Consider the following 15,785-nt stretch of genomic DNA (forward strand, 5'->3'; position numbering starts at 1 on the left):
CTCACTCAGCAACAGAAATTTTGGGCTCAATTGTGGTCGTAAATCAAGGACTATCTGTATTACTCTTTACCAGGTCCATGCTGTTCCAACTTTGGTTAAAGAATTTTAGTTTGCCAAATGTTCAAATGTCCCTTTCCCTTCTTGTTTGAATTTTCTATGTCATGTTTAAAAAGTATGGATTAGCTGGGCCATTAAATTATTCAAAATGTTCAGCAATACACTCGTATCTAAAGAACTTTTCCATGTGGACCGGCATGTGTTCAATATAGTTGGAAGTCTCATTTTTTGACTGGAAGGTAATATTGAAGTCCTTTTCTGGAAGAAGAACTTTCTTCTTCACAATCCTAACAGAACACCGATGAATAGGAACACCTAACAAATACTAGTAGGAAGTATCTTATCAGAAGAATTGAGAAGTTAACATAATAATAAACTAATAAAGGTTGGATTACGTTTTTGAAATTAACAAGAGGCAGAAGCAACACTCTGTTTAAATTCAACTTGGTAATAGCTTAATTTTATCACTCATTTGATTCTACAAAGAAATAATGAAACATGTCTCATATGGATTTATTAAGGATGAAATCAAATGTGTTTTACATGGTTTATTCATGGATAGTCACTTTTTCTTGAACAAATATGTTTTCAAAGATGAACTAGATTGAGACCAGAATTTCAGGAGGAGAGCAATAATGCCAGTTTGAGTAATAATCTAAGACGCTATGCACATATTTACAGGATGACTCAATACATAGCATCTTCTTAGCTTCTATGGCATGTTGGTCAGGAGAAAATACTAGACCTTCAGAAGGATCATAGTAAGGGATATTTTTCTTTTGGATAATTTTTAGCCATCACTAACTGCCAGCCTGACAGTCTCATATCTAGACATTATTACTGTCTGGCTTTGAAATGAAAAATCTGTGAGCACATGATTGAGCACATTCACAGACCAGGAAAGTTATCATATATTGTAAAAGGAGGTCTACGTATTAGATGCAAATCTGTTTTTGAAAACATACTGGAGATGTAGATTATATTTGGGCCCACATTAGATATCTCAAGTTGATAATAATGATTTCTAGGAAACTAGCCACATAACTGAAGATGCATAATTTTTTCTTCTTCTTAAGTAGTGATGCTTATTTGTGTATGTTATATAAATGTACCAGCTATAAGGAAAGAAGCTGTAGATATATTTTTTTAAAAAATTAACTAGAATCCTAGGGCTCTATAGGTGACAAAGAAAGCATATAATCTCGAAGACTGAGATCATGAGATGAATCACATAATTAGTAAGATACCCTAGATACACAGGTTACTGCAAACATAATGTCTTGTAAGAAGTTACAACAATAGAATACTGGAGCTCATTCTGAATACTAACATGAATCCGAAGACAAATCAAAAAGTATGCCAGGAATTTCAGCATCTGAACTTAAGAACAATTAGAAAAAGGGATAGATAGAATAAGAGAGATATATTTGAAAGATCCAACAAAGTATGTGAATGTTTGTGTGTATGTACGCGTGCATGCGAATGCATCCCCGGTACAGGATTGCAAGGATTGGATTGAATACTTTCCATCCTGAAGCACTTCCTTTATTAAGAATTTATTGCTTTTTTATGAGGTCCAGAAAATATGAAAAGCATTTGTAGGGCATGTTTCCTTCTGGACAACTTCTGTGGGCCAGATGTTTAATAAGTAATCTAACCACTGGGAAATCTTCTGATTCCTTGAGCAATTCCAGGGAATAGGCTCTCTTTATTGCCTGAAGACTCAGAACTTGGAATATTCTCGTCAAATATTTATAAAGTTTGACATACATCTATTCACCAAATTAAGACATTCTGAGACTAATGTACTTTAAAAAATTAATTGAAGATGGTGTTCTTTACAGTACTTATACCTTTTCTTGGATACTAATGAAATGTGTTGCCTAGACCAGTGATGGCTAACCTTTTTGCCATCGCGTGCCAGGAGAGGGGGGGCGGGGGAGGGTCGTGTGCGCATGCCCACACCGATAATTCTATGCGCCCTGCCCTGCGCACAACCCCCCCCCCCGCTCTTGGCACGCGATGGCCTGGTAGGCCCGTTTTTCTTTCTTACCTGGTTCCAGATCCTCTCTATTTATCTGGCCCTCTAGGAGTCTCTGGAGGCTGGGGACAGCAAAAAACGTCACCGGGAGTTGGGAAATGGGCCGTTTCAGGCCTTTGGAGGGCCTCCGAGGGAGTGGGAAAGGCTGTTTTCGCCCTCCGCAGATGCATAGAGAGGATCTGGAGCCAGGTAAGAAAGAAAAACAGTCCTTCCCCATGCCCCCCCCCAAGGCCCTCCAGAGGCAGGAAACAACCTGTTTCCCTACTTCTGGTGGGCCCAGAAGGCCCAAAAACCAGCTGGCCAGAGCGCGCGTGCCGCCAGAGCTGAGCTGGCATGCCCACTGATATGGCTATGCGTGCCACCTGTGGCACATGTGCTATAGATTCGCCATCACGGGCCTAGATTTTCTGTCAATACAACAGAGATGAGTGAATTGATACAATTTGCAATTATAATGGGAGAGAAGGAAAGGTATATTCTTTTGTTTCATCTGGTATAAACTCTAACAAGTTTATGCTTTTTACTCATGAAGGACATTTTTATCAAGTATATTTTAGAATCTAGTGTTAAAAATCACATATTGTATTTGGCTACTAAATGTGACATAATACGACTGGCCTTCATTCACATCAGATCTAGTAAAAAATTAATAAAGGCCAAAATGAGAAAAGACCAACTTTAAGTGAAAAGGGAAATTCTGTCATGATATATATTTTCTATTCAGGTCAATAAAATAAATAAGGCTGAGTTCCGATTCACCTTTATTTACTTATTTTGCAATGGTGCCCTTAATCATCTTTTAGTTTAAGATATTAAAATTGATTCAATAACACTGAGTTCGAAGAAGTGTCAATGTAAATAAGATATTATTATGAATGCAATGAATTTTAAGTAAGGGGCATCTGATTTCTTTTTTTAATGAAGTTTTTGGAAACATGGAAGATTTACATTTTTTAAAAAAATGGAAGAATTTTTTGGGGGGTTTTAGTACCTCAGTACTGATAGGTAACAATTATAGTTTGACCCTTAGAAGTCAGCAATAGGACCAATGTTGAAAATATTTATTAGAACAGCAGTTTTAATAGGCATCTTCATGATTTCTAAATGAATGGTTTGACTTGCCAGAATTGGAGAGGATTGATCTTCAGCCACGTGAGCATCCAAGCCAACTCCAGGAATTTTCAAATCTAACACAAGTGCAGGCAAAGATGCCAGATTAAATTCACCATCCACTTGGTCTGGTGTTGCTGCTGAAGCAGATGATGTTGGAATATACTCTTGATACAGCAGGTTGCGAAGTTTCTCATCCAAACTTTTTATTGTGTTGTCAGTGAAATCAACTCTTGGTGGTCCTTCACCATCTGATTCTACCATACAAGGTGGTTGAGGTGCAGTCATGGCAGAGCCAGTGGATGCAACCGGCTGGGACTGGGTTGGCATATGCAATTGGGATACAGCTGTTGAGAGGTGAGGAGGACTTGAAAGTTGAGATGTTGCTGAAACCGGAAGTTCAGAGACAGCAGGTATGGGAGGTATCTGGTCTACAAAAGAATGTGATATCTGGCCAAGTTGAGTATTGTCTGACAAACTGGGGGTTTGGGTTGAAGACTGAAGTTCCAAAAGAGGAGCATCAGAGATGACAGTGAAAGGACTTTCTGTTGTCTGCACAGGAACAGACTGAAATGGTTTTGGCGGTCCAGCTGTGCTGCGTTCATGTTCTACATTGGGAAAACAAATTTTCTCATCTTTCTTTTGTACTGTGTGCTGTGAGGTATTTTGAGGGACCTTACCCTCAAAACGTTCTTCAGATGTAGCTGTAGAATGGGCAGGGGTGTCACACTGACTGGCTAAGACTGACTGTGGCAAAGGGCATTCTAGGTGATTTGTACTTTCAGCAATTTTTTCTAGTGTGGTTGAAGCTAACATTGGATGGACCTGTGAAAGGGAAGTTAATGAAGATGGAACAGAAACTTGTGTTAAAGGAGAAGGAGGAGGAGTTCCCCTGGGACACTCATTGGAGCTAAGTTGATTAGAAATATGTTGATAAGCTATGCTTGTTTGTTTTTCTGTCACTGCAGAGCTCTGTTGCTGGTCATCCAACAGCTCCAGACCTATAAACAACAAAAGCAAAAGGATGTTTCTGAATTCAGAAAATGACTTCGTTAAAATCTAAATACTTCTACAAAGATTTTAACAAGCATTGAGCATTAGCCATTTTTCCAAAGAAATTAAGAAAGATGAAATATTTTTTCAGCTAAATTATTTTAGATCAAACAATTATACATGCTTAATTGCACTGAGTATGACAGCTCATCCTAGTGATTTTTCTAACACAACTCTACTGAACTGCATTGGCTATTAACCATAATAGCCTGTCCCATTTTAACCAACTGGAAAATCAAAATTAATATCATTGCATTCAGGGTATTACATAAAACTTTAAAAGTCATTTATATGACAAGAATTTCAATTACATCTACACATCTAAAAGAAAACTGATTCAGGGTAATGTCCATAAATGTGTACTCTTTGCAGAAAGGTTATGATACTTATTCTCACAATGAAGTGATTCCGCCAACTATTTCAATCTTCATAGGTATTAAATGATTGAAATAAATATTTTCTTCTAAAACAGCAGTTCTCAAAATTCGGTACTTGTTGAGAATCTTTGACATCCTTTCAAGGGGTCCACAAGATAAAAAATAATTTCATAATAAACATAGATATTATTTGCCTTCTTTTACTCTCATTCTTTCATGACTATATAATTTTTCTAGAATCTACATGCCATAGGATGACATCATTGCTTTGATGGAGTGTGGTTGTGTGTTCTTGTATTTTTTAAAGTATTTCTAAACTAGAGGGATATAAATATGTGCATTTTCAGAGATTAATTTTGTTCTCAGTACTTCTGTGTTTGTACTAGCTATCTTTGATTAATTAATTGTTAGTTTGTTTGCAGTCCATCTTGCTGCCCAATATTATTATGGTTGGTCACACAATAATCCAGATATTTAGACTGGATCTGACATTTTTGTCCATTTATCAACAGATGTTGTTGTTTAATAATTAATATATTTTTTTTAGTTGTTTAGCTTTTAATCTGTCAATGGGTTTTAATTCGAATTGTTTTAAAATTGGGCCAAAGTATATAATTCTTTTAATAATTTTAAATTTTGTATTGTTATATGTTTTAGTTTTGGCTGTGCACCGCCCTGAGTCCACTAGGAGAAATTGAATAAAATAAATAAATAAATAAATAAAATAAATAAAATAATGTTAATTGTTGTATTATTGCCGGATGTAAGCTACTCCAAATAAAGTTTCCTTTTGCAACTGATGATGATTTGTCAATGTTGATGGTGTTCAGGTGATGCTTTAGATGTTTTGGAATTGCTCCCAAGCCACCTATTACTATTGGAACTGATCAGGCATTCTTTGTCATCTTCTTCCTCAGCTTCTTTTCTTTCATCTGTTCAGCATCTGATCTTAGCATGCCGATCTTACAGTTATTTCCCAACCTGATCTTCCATTTTGGTGGTGCAATGATAAATGCAGAAATATTTTTTTAAATGGAACTTTAAGTGGCAGTACAATGATATATTTTTAAAGGAGCTCTGCTAGAACTTGCTGTAGAATTGTGTGGACCAGCCAGATGTTGATTTCTTTAGGTAGAATGGGAGGAACTTCTGATAGAAGTTAAATTTTATGTGTACCCACTTTTTGTTCAACCCATAGTTTAAGAACTGCTATGCTTAGGGACAGCACTCAGCTTATTTTTATGTGGAACTGTATTAATCCTGAAAGCATACATCTTCATTTTGACAATACGACTCATACATAGTGGCTGTAGCCAAAAGTGTGGTAGTGCAATTGCAGTTGGTGCACCAGCTGCAATCCTTTCTGAGCCAGATTCACACTTCAGTTACATCCTGTTTTCACCCCTACAGTATACTTCATGTGAAACTACCCTTGAAACACTGTAAAGATACGGAAGAATGCAGATAGGTTGTTAACTTGGGTTCTCATTATCCTTGCACTAGTTCAAATTTGTATTATGCTGAGCATAATTTGTGCAATTGTGTTAATCTCTAAAATTCAAAATTTTATTATCTGAAAAACTGTCTCTCCCATTATGAGTTGTGCAGAGTTTTCTGAAGAAGAAACCTTCTGAAGATGACTCTCTTTCCAAGGCAATTTTTTTATTTACTTATTTTTTAATTTGATTTATATGCCGCCCTTCTCCGGAGACTCAGGGCGGCTTACAATGCGTTAAGCAATAGCCTTCATCCTTTTGTATATTTATACAAAGTCAGCTTATTGCCCCCACAAACTGGGTCCTCAATTTACCTACCTTAGAAAGGATGGAAGGCTGAGTCAACCTTGAGCCTGGTGAGATTCGAACTTACAGTAATTGCAGACAGCTGAACGTTAATAACAGGCTATTAGTCTGCTGCGCCACCAGGCTCTTATTAGGAGAGGTCCTTCATCTGCAAATGTCCCAAGCATTACATTTCATCCCTAGTCTTTCTGTAACATCTTTTTCATGACTCTTTTAATTCTTGATTACTTTCAAGAAAGTTGACTGTAATGTATATTTTTTTTGTACATTGCATATTAATCGCTGTTAGCCATACAGATAGTCCTTTACTTACAATGGCAATTGAGACCACAATTATATGAGCATCCACTTGAGAAGAAAAATGAAGCATGTATACATACTTGCATAAATTTATAAATGGGTTTGTACATATTTTTCCTTGTTTCCTTCCCCTTAAAAGTAGCTTGAAAAAAAATTTTTTTTTTCAATATCAAAACCTCACAGATACCTGGGGCGTCAGACTGCTTTGCACTTTGAGGCGCATGAGAAGAGAATTCTGGTACTTCAGCAGCTTGATTTTCCACAACGGGACAAATGATAAACCAACGTTTCCCAGTATGCAGTACTAAAGACAGGAAATATTAAAATGAAGAAACATTTGTACCAACAATTAGCCAAAAGTCCATTATTGCATATTGTATTGCATTATATTGCATAATGTAATGTAATGTAATGTGGTACTGTCAGCATTCCGAGTAACGCACCCATTGAAATCAGAACTCTGAGGCAGGTAGATTCCTCAAAAAACATGTTTATTGGATACATCATATCAGCACAGCCAGTGAAAACCAACTCTAAAAGTTCCCGCGGGTTTCCCCTTATTTAAAAGAGCAAAAGTTCCCCCTCCCAGATGTCACCAGTCACATTGTCCAATGAATATAGCTGGCAGGCTGCTTGGTCACTCCTCTCCTTCAACAGTCACCTGTTAAGATGACCTTGGTTCCCACAGGAAAACATTTTTGTTTTGACGGTTAGCCGGTCTATCTTCCCCCCTCCCTTTCCCCTCTCATGGTTCGTGGCAACTATGAGGCAGCAAAAGATGGCTTCAGCCAGGTTCACTTCAAAGTTGACAAATACCACATTTAAAAATAATGTCTGTTAATAAAACAAATGAAGATTAATGATCGAAGTTCATTCTGCGAAATTAACACTTGAAGTCCAATATGAGAGACAAATGTAAAGCTATTCATAGACTTATCCAAATTAAGTTTCATATTTTATTTTCTGCCAAGGCTCTCATCACAGCAATTGGCACAGAACAACGAAAAAACATCTCTGAAGAAATGCAGTGCCACAGAAAATTAGTGTGTTCAATGCAATGACTATTGGCTGGCTGACCTTGACACAATCTTAAAATATGTCATTAGTATAATTAAGTATTAATTTACAGCAGCGTTTCTCAAACTCAACAACTTTTAAGATGTGTGAAATTTATTTCCTATGTGGGAGAATTTGTGGAGTTGAAGTCCACACATCTTAAAGTTGTTGAGGTTGAGATACGCTGCCTTACAGCGTTGGGTGATACACATGCATATTCAAGGAAACACTTTTACCATTCTGTTGGTAGATGGGCGTTCTTGCATGGGATTGGCGATTCTCCTATTTAAAATGAAAGAACAGTGTTACTAAAGTCTATTAAAGTACTTCCATTTGGAATCTGCTCAAATTCATCACCAAAAAACCCAATATACTAGCATAAAAATAATTAAATACTTCTTTGCATGCCAACTAATATAAATAATCTGTTAGACCCACAAGTCATTCCAATCCATCCCAAACAGGCATGATTTATTTCACCATGGATGATGGGAGTTGCAATCCATAACTTCTGGAGGACATAAATAAGTTATGTTAAATATTTATTGTTTGAAAAGTTTATTGTTTGAAGCATTTAGTAGTTGAAACATTAAATATATTTATTTTACTTAAATACCTCATTGATTTCAAGCTTGTAGGTATCTTGTTGAGGGCTGACACCTTGATCAGAACTTCGTTCCCCTTCAGTATCTTCACTAAGCATATCTTCTGCTTTGTCAATAATTTCTTTCAGTTGCTCAATAAATATTTCTTTCTCAGTTGGTAGTATAAATTCATTTTCAACCTATATGAATACACAAAAAGTATATTTTTTAAAAAATGCCATTTTTCTGGGTTTCTTCTACAGCCCTTTTACCTGATTGCTTATCCTTTTTTTTAAAAAAAAAAAAAACATAGTATGAATTTTTACATGCAGAAAAACAAATTTTGTGCTTAGTTTAATTAAACAGTAAATAACTGCTTCAGTATATAGGAGGCATTTCACAGAACATTTTTGTATCATGAAGGTAATTCAATTGTTTTGATCTTACTAGAGCCAATTAATTGAGACAACAGATTGTTATCAATAAATCAGAAGGCATGGCAAATGTCCCAAATAACAAAGATTAAAAGTTGTGGTTCACTTATTGTTTATTCTAAACTAATTGTTATTCTAAACTAATTCCCCTTTGCATAGACTATCAAGAGTATTAGTCAGAAATTAATTTTACTTCAACAGCTAATTTCCAAAAGACTGGAAATATATTTTTTTTGTAACTATACAAATAGTATTGTCATCCATGCAATTTATGAAACTGAAATGTCAACATTGTTTTAAAATTCTTAAATCAAGAAAAGATCCTACCATATATGTAGCAATTTCCTCTGGAGCATCACCATCTAAATCGAATTTAAAAGTGACCATCTTGTGATTGTGGGTTTCTAGTTGGCATTCCACCATCTTATCCCCTGTATTGCATACCTGTAAAAAGAGCCAATCATTGGATCCAATACAATAAAATTGATAGGTTAGAAACTAAGAAAAGGAAGGAGTCTTACATTTAAAATGGTAAGCTTGGGCCTATTGGATTTTTCCTGGCGCGAACGAGCACGTGCCGATTTTTTATGTTTCTTTGAAGGTTTTCCTTCTTGTTTCCCACCTCCACTTGTTCCTTCAAAACTGTCACTCATCTCTTTACCAGAAGCAACATCAGGACTCATATAACTTTTGTGGTAAGATGACAAAGCAGGAATTAAAAAAAGACAAAACATTACTAGCATACAGGCTTACTTTAAAAGTCCACAAAAGTACACAAACTAATCAGACATTTATCAGCAAAGTTTGACCTTATCCACCATCATAATGATGCTAGATATAAGAGAGGTTTTTAAGTAATTGTATAATTTATACAATTTTACTACATGCATACAAGACTGTGGGAGGAATGGATTTTGTAAAATAACATACATATAATAAAGTAAACTGTAACGGGCAACAAATTTAATCAAACTTCTATTGAAACCTCTAATATTAAGAATCTAAAAGAAAATGATTCAGTTTCTCCAGCATTCTAGAACTGTAGAAAAGAAAACGATTTCTCCCAATTTGAAATATCTTTGCTACCTTTCATAAAAGTGTTCTGAAAAAATGGAGATGTTGTAGCCCATCCCTTTGTTCTTTGAAGGAACTACTATGCAAAATATAGTTTCAATGCTCTTAAGAGGTTGGCCCCAGTCTCTGATTAAACCACCTGTTCCAACAATGGGAAGTTCTTCCTTAAATTGAAATGTTTCTCCTAAAGTTCCCACTAAGTGTCACCCATTCAGCTGTCTCTAGAATCTCTCATGGAGAGAAAGCCTTTTCCTTCCAGAAGAGATTTTTGATCTAGCTAAGAAATTCAACTGGTGGAATGGGGAAATACATGTTTATAGATTCTTCCTTTCTGCTATGAATCTCTGTTATGAATTCCAAAACATTTTCTTAGAAATGGTGTCAGATTTTGTAGGCTTCCAGGCTGTCTGAAAAATAGCTTCCTTACTATTTCTTATTTCCCATGCAAAAAGGGATGTGCAGCCATGAAGGATGATAATTATGCAGTACATACTATTTTTAATTTGAAGAGGAAGTGACAGTATTCAATCTTAGAGTCGAACACTCTATAACCTTCAATCTAATTTTATGTATCCTAATATTTTTATGATGGAATGGAGTAGAGTGTTGTAAAGGGACAAGAGGAAAAGAAAGAGATGATTCTTGAAAGCAGATGGGACAATAATATCTATTAGGTATTTGTTCTCAAAATATTAAGTCTTGCTTAAGAACAATAATAATAACGAAGGTTCATTAAGACCTATAATTATTGAAAAGGCAGACATAAAGAAAAAAAGACCATCATCAAAATTTATTGACTTGATTGCAATAACAATGATGGGTATATTAAACCAGGTTGAAAGACCTGAAGAATTAAGTTGGGGACCTGGGTAAACGGAACTTTAGCATTTAGTTGCTAAAGTTAACACCAACTTGATGGCACTTCATCATCACCATCATCACCCCCAGAGCTTAGAAAAAAAGAGATATAATTGCCATCCCAAAATGAGTATGTGTTTTAGAAATTACTTAAGATTTTTACTCTTTTACTAGATACTGATGTAATTTTGCAAGTGGTTTGAGAACTTTATGCCAGGTTATAGACAAATAGAAAAAGTACCTTTCGCAGCTCTGTGACAGTGACTGCTGTTTCTCCAGTACTGCTTGCTCCTACATTATAAAGAATAATTATTTAGCCAAAATTTGTTACATTTTGAAGATTGATATCCGTGTATAGTCACTTTCACTTTATCAACAAACCGAGCCATTTTGAGCATTTGAAGAGTTTAGAATTAAGTACAGGCCAGATTTATGCTAACAGTCCAAATTATCTTTTGGAGCAGAATTTCTCTGAGCAAATTACTAGATACATTGACCCTGAGGCTATTTTCCCACTGAGAATTCTCATGTACTGCCCCTGGTACAAAATGTTAGATGAAAGTATCTGGAGAATCAGGTTTTAGTGAAAATCTAACAAAATTTTAGTCCTCTTCATAGATATAAATGTCCATATACTTTCTGTTTCTTCTTAGCATTTTCCTGCAAGTGCAGAAACACTTTTCTTTTGATCAATTGAGTGTTGATTCATTGGTTACAACAGGAATTGTCCAACCAACTTGTTGGTCAAGCCTGACATTGTGGTCTGAGTGATTGGCCCAAAGTCACCCAACCAGTTTTCATGCCTAAGTCAGTAGAACTCAGTCTCCTGATTTCTAGCCTGGTGCCTTACCCAGTAGACCAAACTGGCTCTCATGAGTGTCCATATATTGCAGTGCATGTATCATTGCTATCTGGGAAAACTGAAACTCCAAGTCAATAAAAGTTAAGGGCAAGAAAAGATGTGGAAAGAAAACAAATGCAGGAATTAAAAAATTAAGTGATTTCAAAGTACTCAAGTTTGGAGATAGTGAAGTAAACAGAAAATAAAATAAGTTTGGAGGATGTACCTATGAAATTGGAATACAGCTCTTTTAACTTGGTTAATTATTTTTATTATAGTTAGTAGCACTTGAAAACACATACCATCTCTTGAGGAGGTTCTGAAGCTACTGGGACAGCTGGACATGTAGTTAGAACCTGCTGGCCAGGAAGCTGGTGACTGTCTGACTGAGATTGCGGGTAAATAGAACACTGAAGGGGCAAGCCCTGATCTACCAACATTGCTGAATTAGTTGTGCCAAGATTGTTTTGTGAAAGTCCATCTGAAGCAATACATGGCAGCATTGCTTCAGGCTGCAATTGCAATGGTGGTGATATAATGGCAGAAGCTTGCAGTGGCAATGCAGGTATATGGGTTCCAATATCCACAGCGTACTGAGGATGTCCAATAATCTGTTCAAAAAAATCAAATATGTAATTAGTCTAAGTTCACTAAAGACTCACTAGCTAAATCAACATTATTAAAAATAGGTCCTTGTTATACTGCAATGAAATGGAGGGAGGGAGGGAGGACTCTGCACACACAAACTATGATTTCATGGATGTGTGAAATGCAAGTAACTGGAATTTGGTCACCACAACAACTATCCATTATTAGTATCTGAATTTTTTTGCCTCATTGGTGCAAGTTAATATCTTATAATGAACATATACATAACTGAATTGGCAAATCAAGTTTATAGACGTTTACAGTTACAATATGAAGTTGAGCTATGAACCAAAATACATTAGTGTATATTTAAATTACCCTAAATATCCATTAGGGTAAATTGAACTGAAGTAACTACTTGTTAGAAAATATAAATAATTCGTATAAAGGTTATACCCAAGAAGATTGGCTGTCCAAGAGAGTCCAAGTTAAGTATAGCTTCATTTCAAGCCGTTATTTCAGTAAATTGGGATAATATTTAAATCAAGCTGAGTAAATGTGGATTGTAGGCTTTCTATGCAACTGGATTTGTCACATCCAAAGGACTAATAATATCATTCACATCTTCACAGAATGCTAGGAACTCTTTAAGAAGTCTGTCCCTTGGATTTGGGCTTTTATGCAGAGATAGCTATTTGAGGGAACTGAGACCAAACAGAGCAATCCAGTGCCATCTATTTCATAGTTAAGATCGTGGATTATGTCATGGTATTACCTGTACAATTAAACTTCAAATTAAACTAATATTTCAGGCTTAATTAGTTTTTTGTGTATGTTTAGAATATGTCAATTAACCTTTGCCATAAAGACTATATCTGTATCTATATAGCATCTATAAGATTACATTTTTATAAAAATGATAAATGAGATTTTTTTCATTTATCATTATGGAGATTTTTATTCTTGCTCAATCTATAGTTACTAAATCAAGCTTTACCTGAAGAGGAAACTGAAGAAGAGATGGGATATAGAAACAAATAGAGAAGGTAACAGCAGCAAAGGAAATCATAGAAGAAAAAGAAAATTATTTTTAGTACTACATAAATTATTATTGTGCATATATTATATTTTAGCCAGTTCTGGTTGTAGTGGGATATAAATGTTATATATAAATGACACATTCTGCTAGAGAGAACTTCCCTGAGGATGGGCTCCAGCATGAGTCTGAAAGCTCGCAAGACTAAACCTCTGGTCCCGGTGACTGACCCAGATTAGATCCTGCAATATAAATGTTGTCTGTTTTTCTGATCGATCCATCTATGCTATCTATCTATCTTTATCAGTTGTTATACATATAGAGGAAATATGACAAACATTTAGGGACTTGAATCATTTTATATGATACCAGCAAATTTCCATGATTTTTGTTGGGTGTGAAGTGAACAATTGCAGTAATAGGAACCATCGACATAAGTAAAATGGACACAGCTTGAATTTCCTTATTTTTCATCTTTTAGAGTAAGGTATAAAGTTTCTGTATAGATTTTCAATAACGCCTCCAGATCCCATTTGATAACAAAATTTACACTCTGAATCAAAACTGGTACAGGACATCAGTAAAAGACATCTCAAATAATTAAAGAACCACATTGGATGGTACAATTAATATGGAAGCCATTGAGAATAAGTATCATTGATTCATTGGAGGTTAGACTAGGACCAGGTGACTATGAATTCTTCACAAACAATTTTTGTACCAAATATGTGGCTGAAAATAAAGATGTAAAGTTGGGTGTACAGAACAATAGTTTGAGATGGAATGCTGTGGCTCTTAAGGTGTAGATGAAAGATGATAAAATGCTATTTCTTATAACATTCCTTTTTAAAAGAAATATTCAATCTTTTTATAAATTATTTTCTTCTAAATCCATACTTGTCTTATGTTGCATTACATTACCTTATAATATTTTATAAATATTTAAAATTAGAAGCTTCTATTCTCCTAAACTTGAAAAAAATGTTCTCTCTCTCACACACAAACATACACATAAACACACACACAAACACATTCCTACACACATACGGTGTGTGTGTATACATACATACATACATACATACATACATACATATATATATATATATATATATATATATATATAATCTTCAGCCATTGTTTAAATTTGTAATTGTCAGAAGGTATTTATTACCATTAAATATTCTTAAATTGTTCTAAAATTCTTCTTTGTAAAATAAATATCTACTTTTAAAGAAGCCGGCATGCACTTAAATTACGCTATTCTACAAACCTACTTATAAGCCATTTACTTTCATTAAGAAATTATTATCATTTTATACTCTGACTGCAGTGACATATTGGAAAACACTAACTGTAACTGGAAATTAAAAGTGTTCTTCATTTCTTAGAAGAAATAATGTCGCCTCCTGGGACAGAAATTTCCAATTAAGGCACCTTAAGCATTCTTTATCCTCTGACATTTCCTTTTCAAGATGCCCTTCGTATTTAGTGTTTCACTATTCTAATCAATTCCTTTTTAAGGATTCGGTTTCATTATCTTATCTCGATGGGAAAATTTCTCCCAAATTTCTCTTAAAATTTGAACTATCTATAGAGCTGACACTTGGAGAACTACTCCTATGATCTAAACCCATGAAAATCCAACATCAAATAGATTACCTGATTACCAGCCCCAGAAGCAGACATAGCCTGTTCTGAAGGATGAATTATGCTTGGCTGAAGTGACTGTGGAAGTGAAGACAGCATCTGTTGCTGCTGTTGTGAAACTGCTTGCATATTCTGAGTGTGGAGGGGAGAAGACATAGCTTCGTTCTGCATTATCTGCTGGAGGGTAGCCTGGTACATTTGTTGTTGGGAGAGCTGGGCTGCTGCATGATGTGTTGGTAAAGCTGACACTCCCGACGGAGGCATAGGAAGTAATGGTACTGGAGCAGCCGGCATATTTGGCACAATTGTTTGGCAGGGTAAGACCAAGGAAGCCACATTAGTATGAGGAAGGTTGACTGCTTGCATGGGGAGGGCAGGGGAATTTGATGACAGTGGCAGAGCTGAGTTCACAGGTATTATCACAGTTGAAGGAAAATATTGAGAAGGAGCAGGGTTGGGGGGCATATTTGCAGCAGGTATATCAGACAGGCTTGAAGGATGACTGTCAAGTCCTGCCAGAGGGGTGACTGTAGGAATGATGGGAAACTGAGGAATCTGGAAAAAAATATAATATTATATAAATCGCAAGAGAATTCCCAGATGACATGAAATCAATTCATTTGCTTTATATTAATAAAATGATTCCTCTTTTTAAGCAACCCAGAGTATTTGGAGTTGGGTAAATCGTATCAATCAATAAAATGAAAAATGGTTTCCATTCATTTTTTTCATGAGTGTAAATTGTTCTAGAATAAGTGCAGGATAGGCTTTCAAAGTAACTGCTAACTATATTTAGTATTTTGCCAATCCAAAATTAATAAAAAGGAAATATATAAAGCATGCAGCAACCTATTAATAATCACTCATTGCATGTCTAGAAACATTTTAGGCAAATATCTGGCACGCACTAATAGTATCTGATTTGGT

The 15,785-nt window shown here is 35.4% G+C and overlaps 1 protein-coding gene across 15 annotated transcripts in view; it reads right to left on the reverse strand.

Annotated features, from left to right (window-relative positions):
* WNK2 (WNK lysine deficient protein kinase 2) overlaps nucleotides 1–15,785 on the reverse strand; it is a 114,852-nt gene that overhangs the window by 37,663 nt on the left and 61,404 nt on the right. For 13 of the 15 annotated variants that reach the window (XM_087887825.1, XM_087887824.1, XM_087887823.1 and 10 more), the window contains 9 exons: nucleotides 14,871–15,413; nucleotides 11,890–12,198; nucleotides 10,988–11,037; nucleotides 9,336–9,501; nucleotides 9,142–9,258; nucleotides 8,413–8,580; nucleotides 8,033–8,078; nucleotides 6,928–7,044; nucleotides 3,221–4,209 (listed from right to left, as the gene is read on the reverse strand). In XM_087887825.1, coding sequence (XP_087743951.1) covers nucleotides 3,221–4,209; nucleotides 6,928–7,044; nucleotides 8,033–8,078; nucleotides 8,413–8,580; nucleotides 9,142–9,258; nucleotides 9,336–9,501; nucleotides 10,988–11,037; nucleotides 11,890–12,198; nucleotides 14,871–15,413 — 2,505 coding nt within the window. The remainder of the gene's footprint in view (nucleotides 1–3,220; nucleotides 4,210–6,927; nucleotides 7,045–8,032; nucleotides 8,079–8,412; nucleotides 8,581–9,141; nucleotides 9,259–9,335; nucleotides 9,502–10,987; nucleotides 11,038–11,889; nucleotides 12,199–14,870; nucleotides 15,414–15,785) is intronic. The other 2 variants (XM_087887826.1, XM_087887827.1) reach the window with 1 other exon arrangement.

Source organism: Pantherophis guttatus, chromosome 2, assembly GCF_059756535.1.
Source record: "Pantherophis guttatus breed Tessera chromosome 2, ASM5975653v1, whole genome shotgun sequence".
In the NCBI taxonomy this organism is placed as follows: domain Eukaryota; kingdom Metazoa; phylum Chordata; class Lepidosauria; order Squamata; family Colubridae; genus Pantherophis; species Pantherophis guttatus.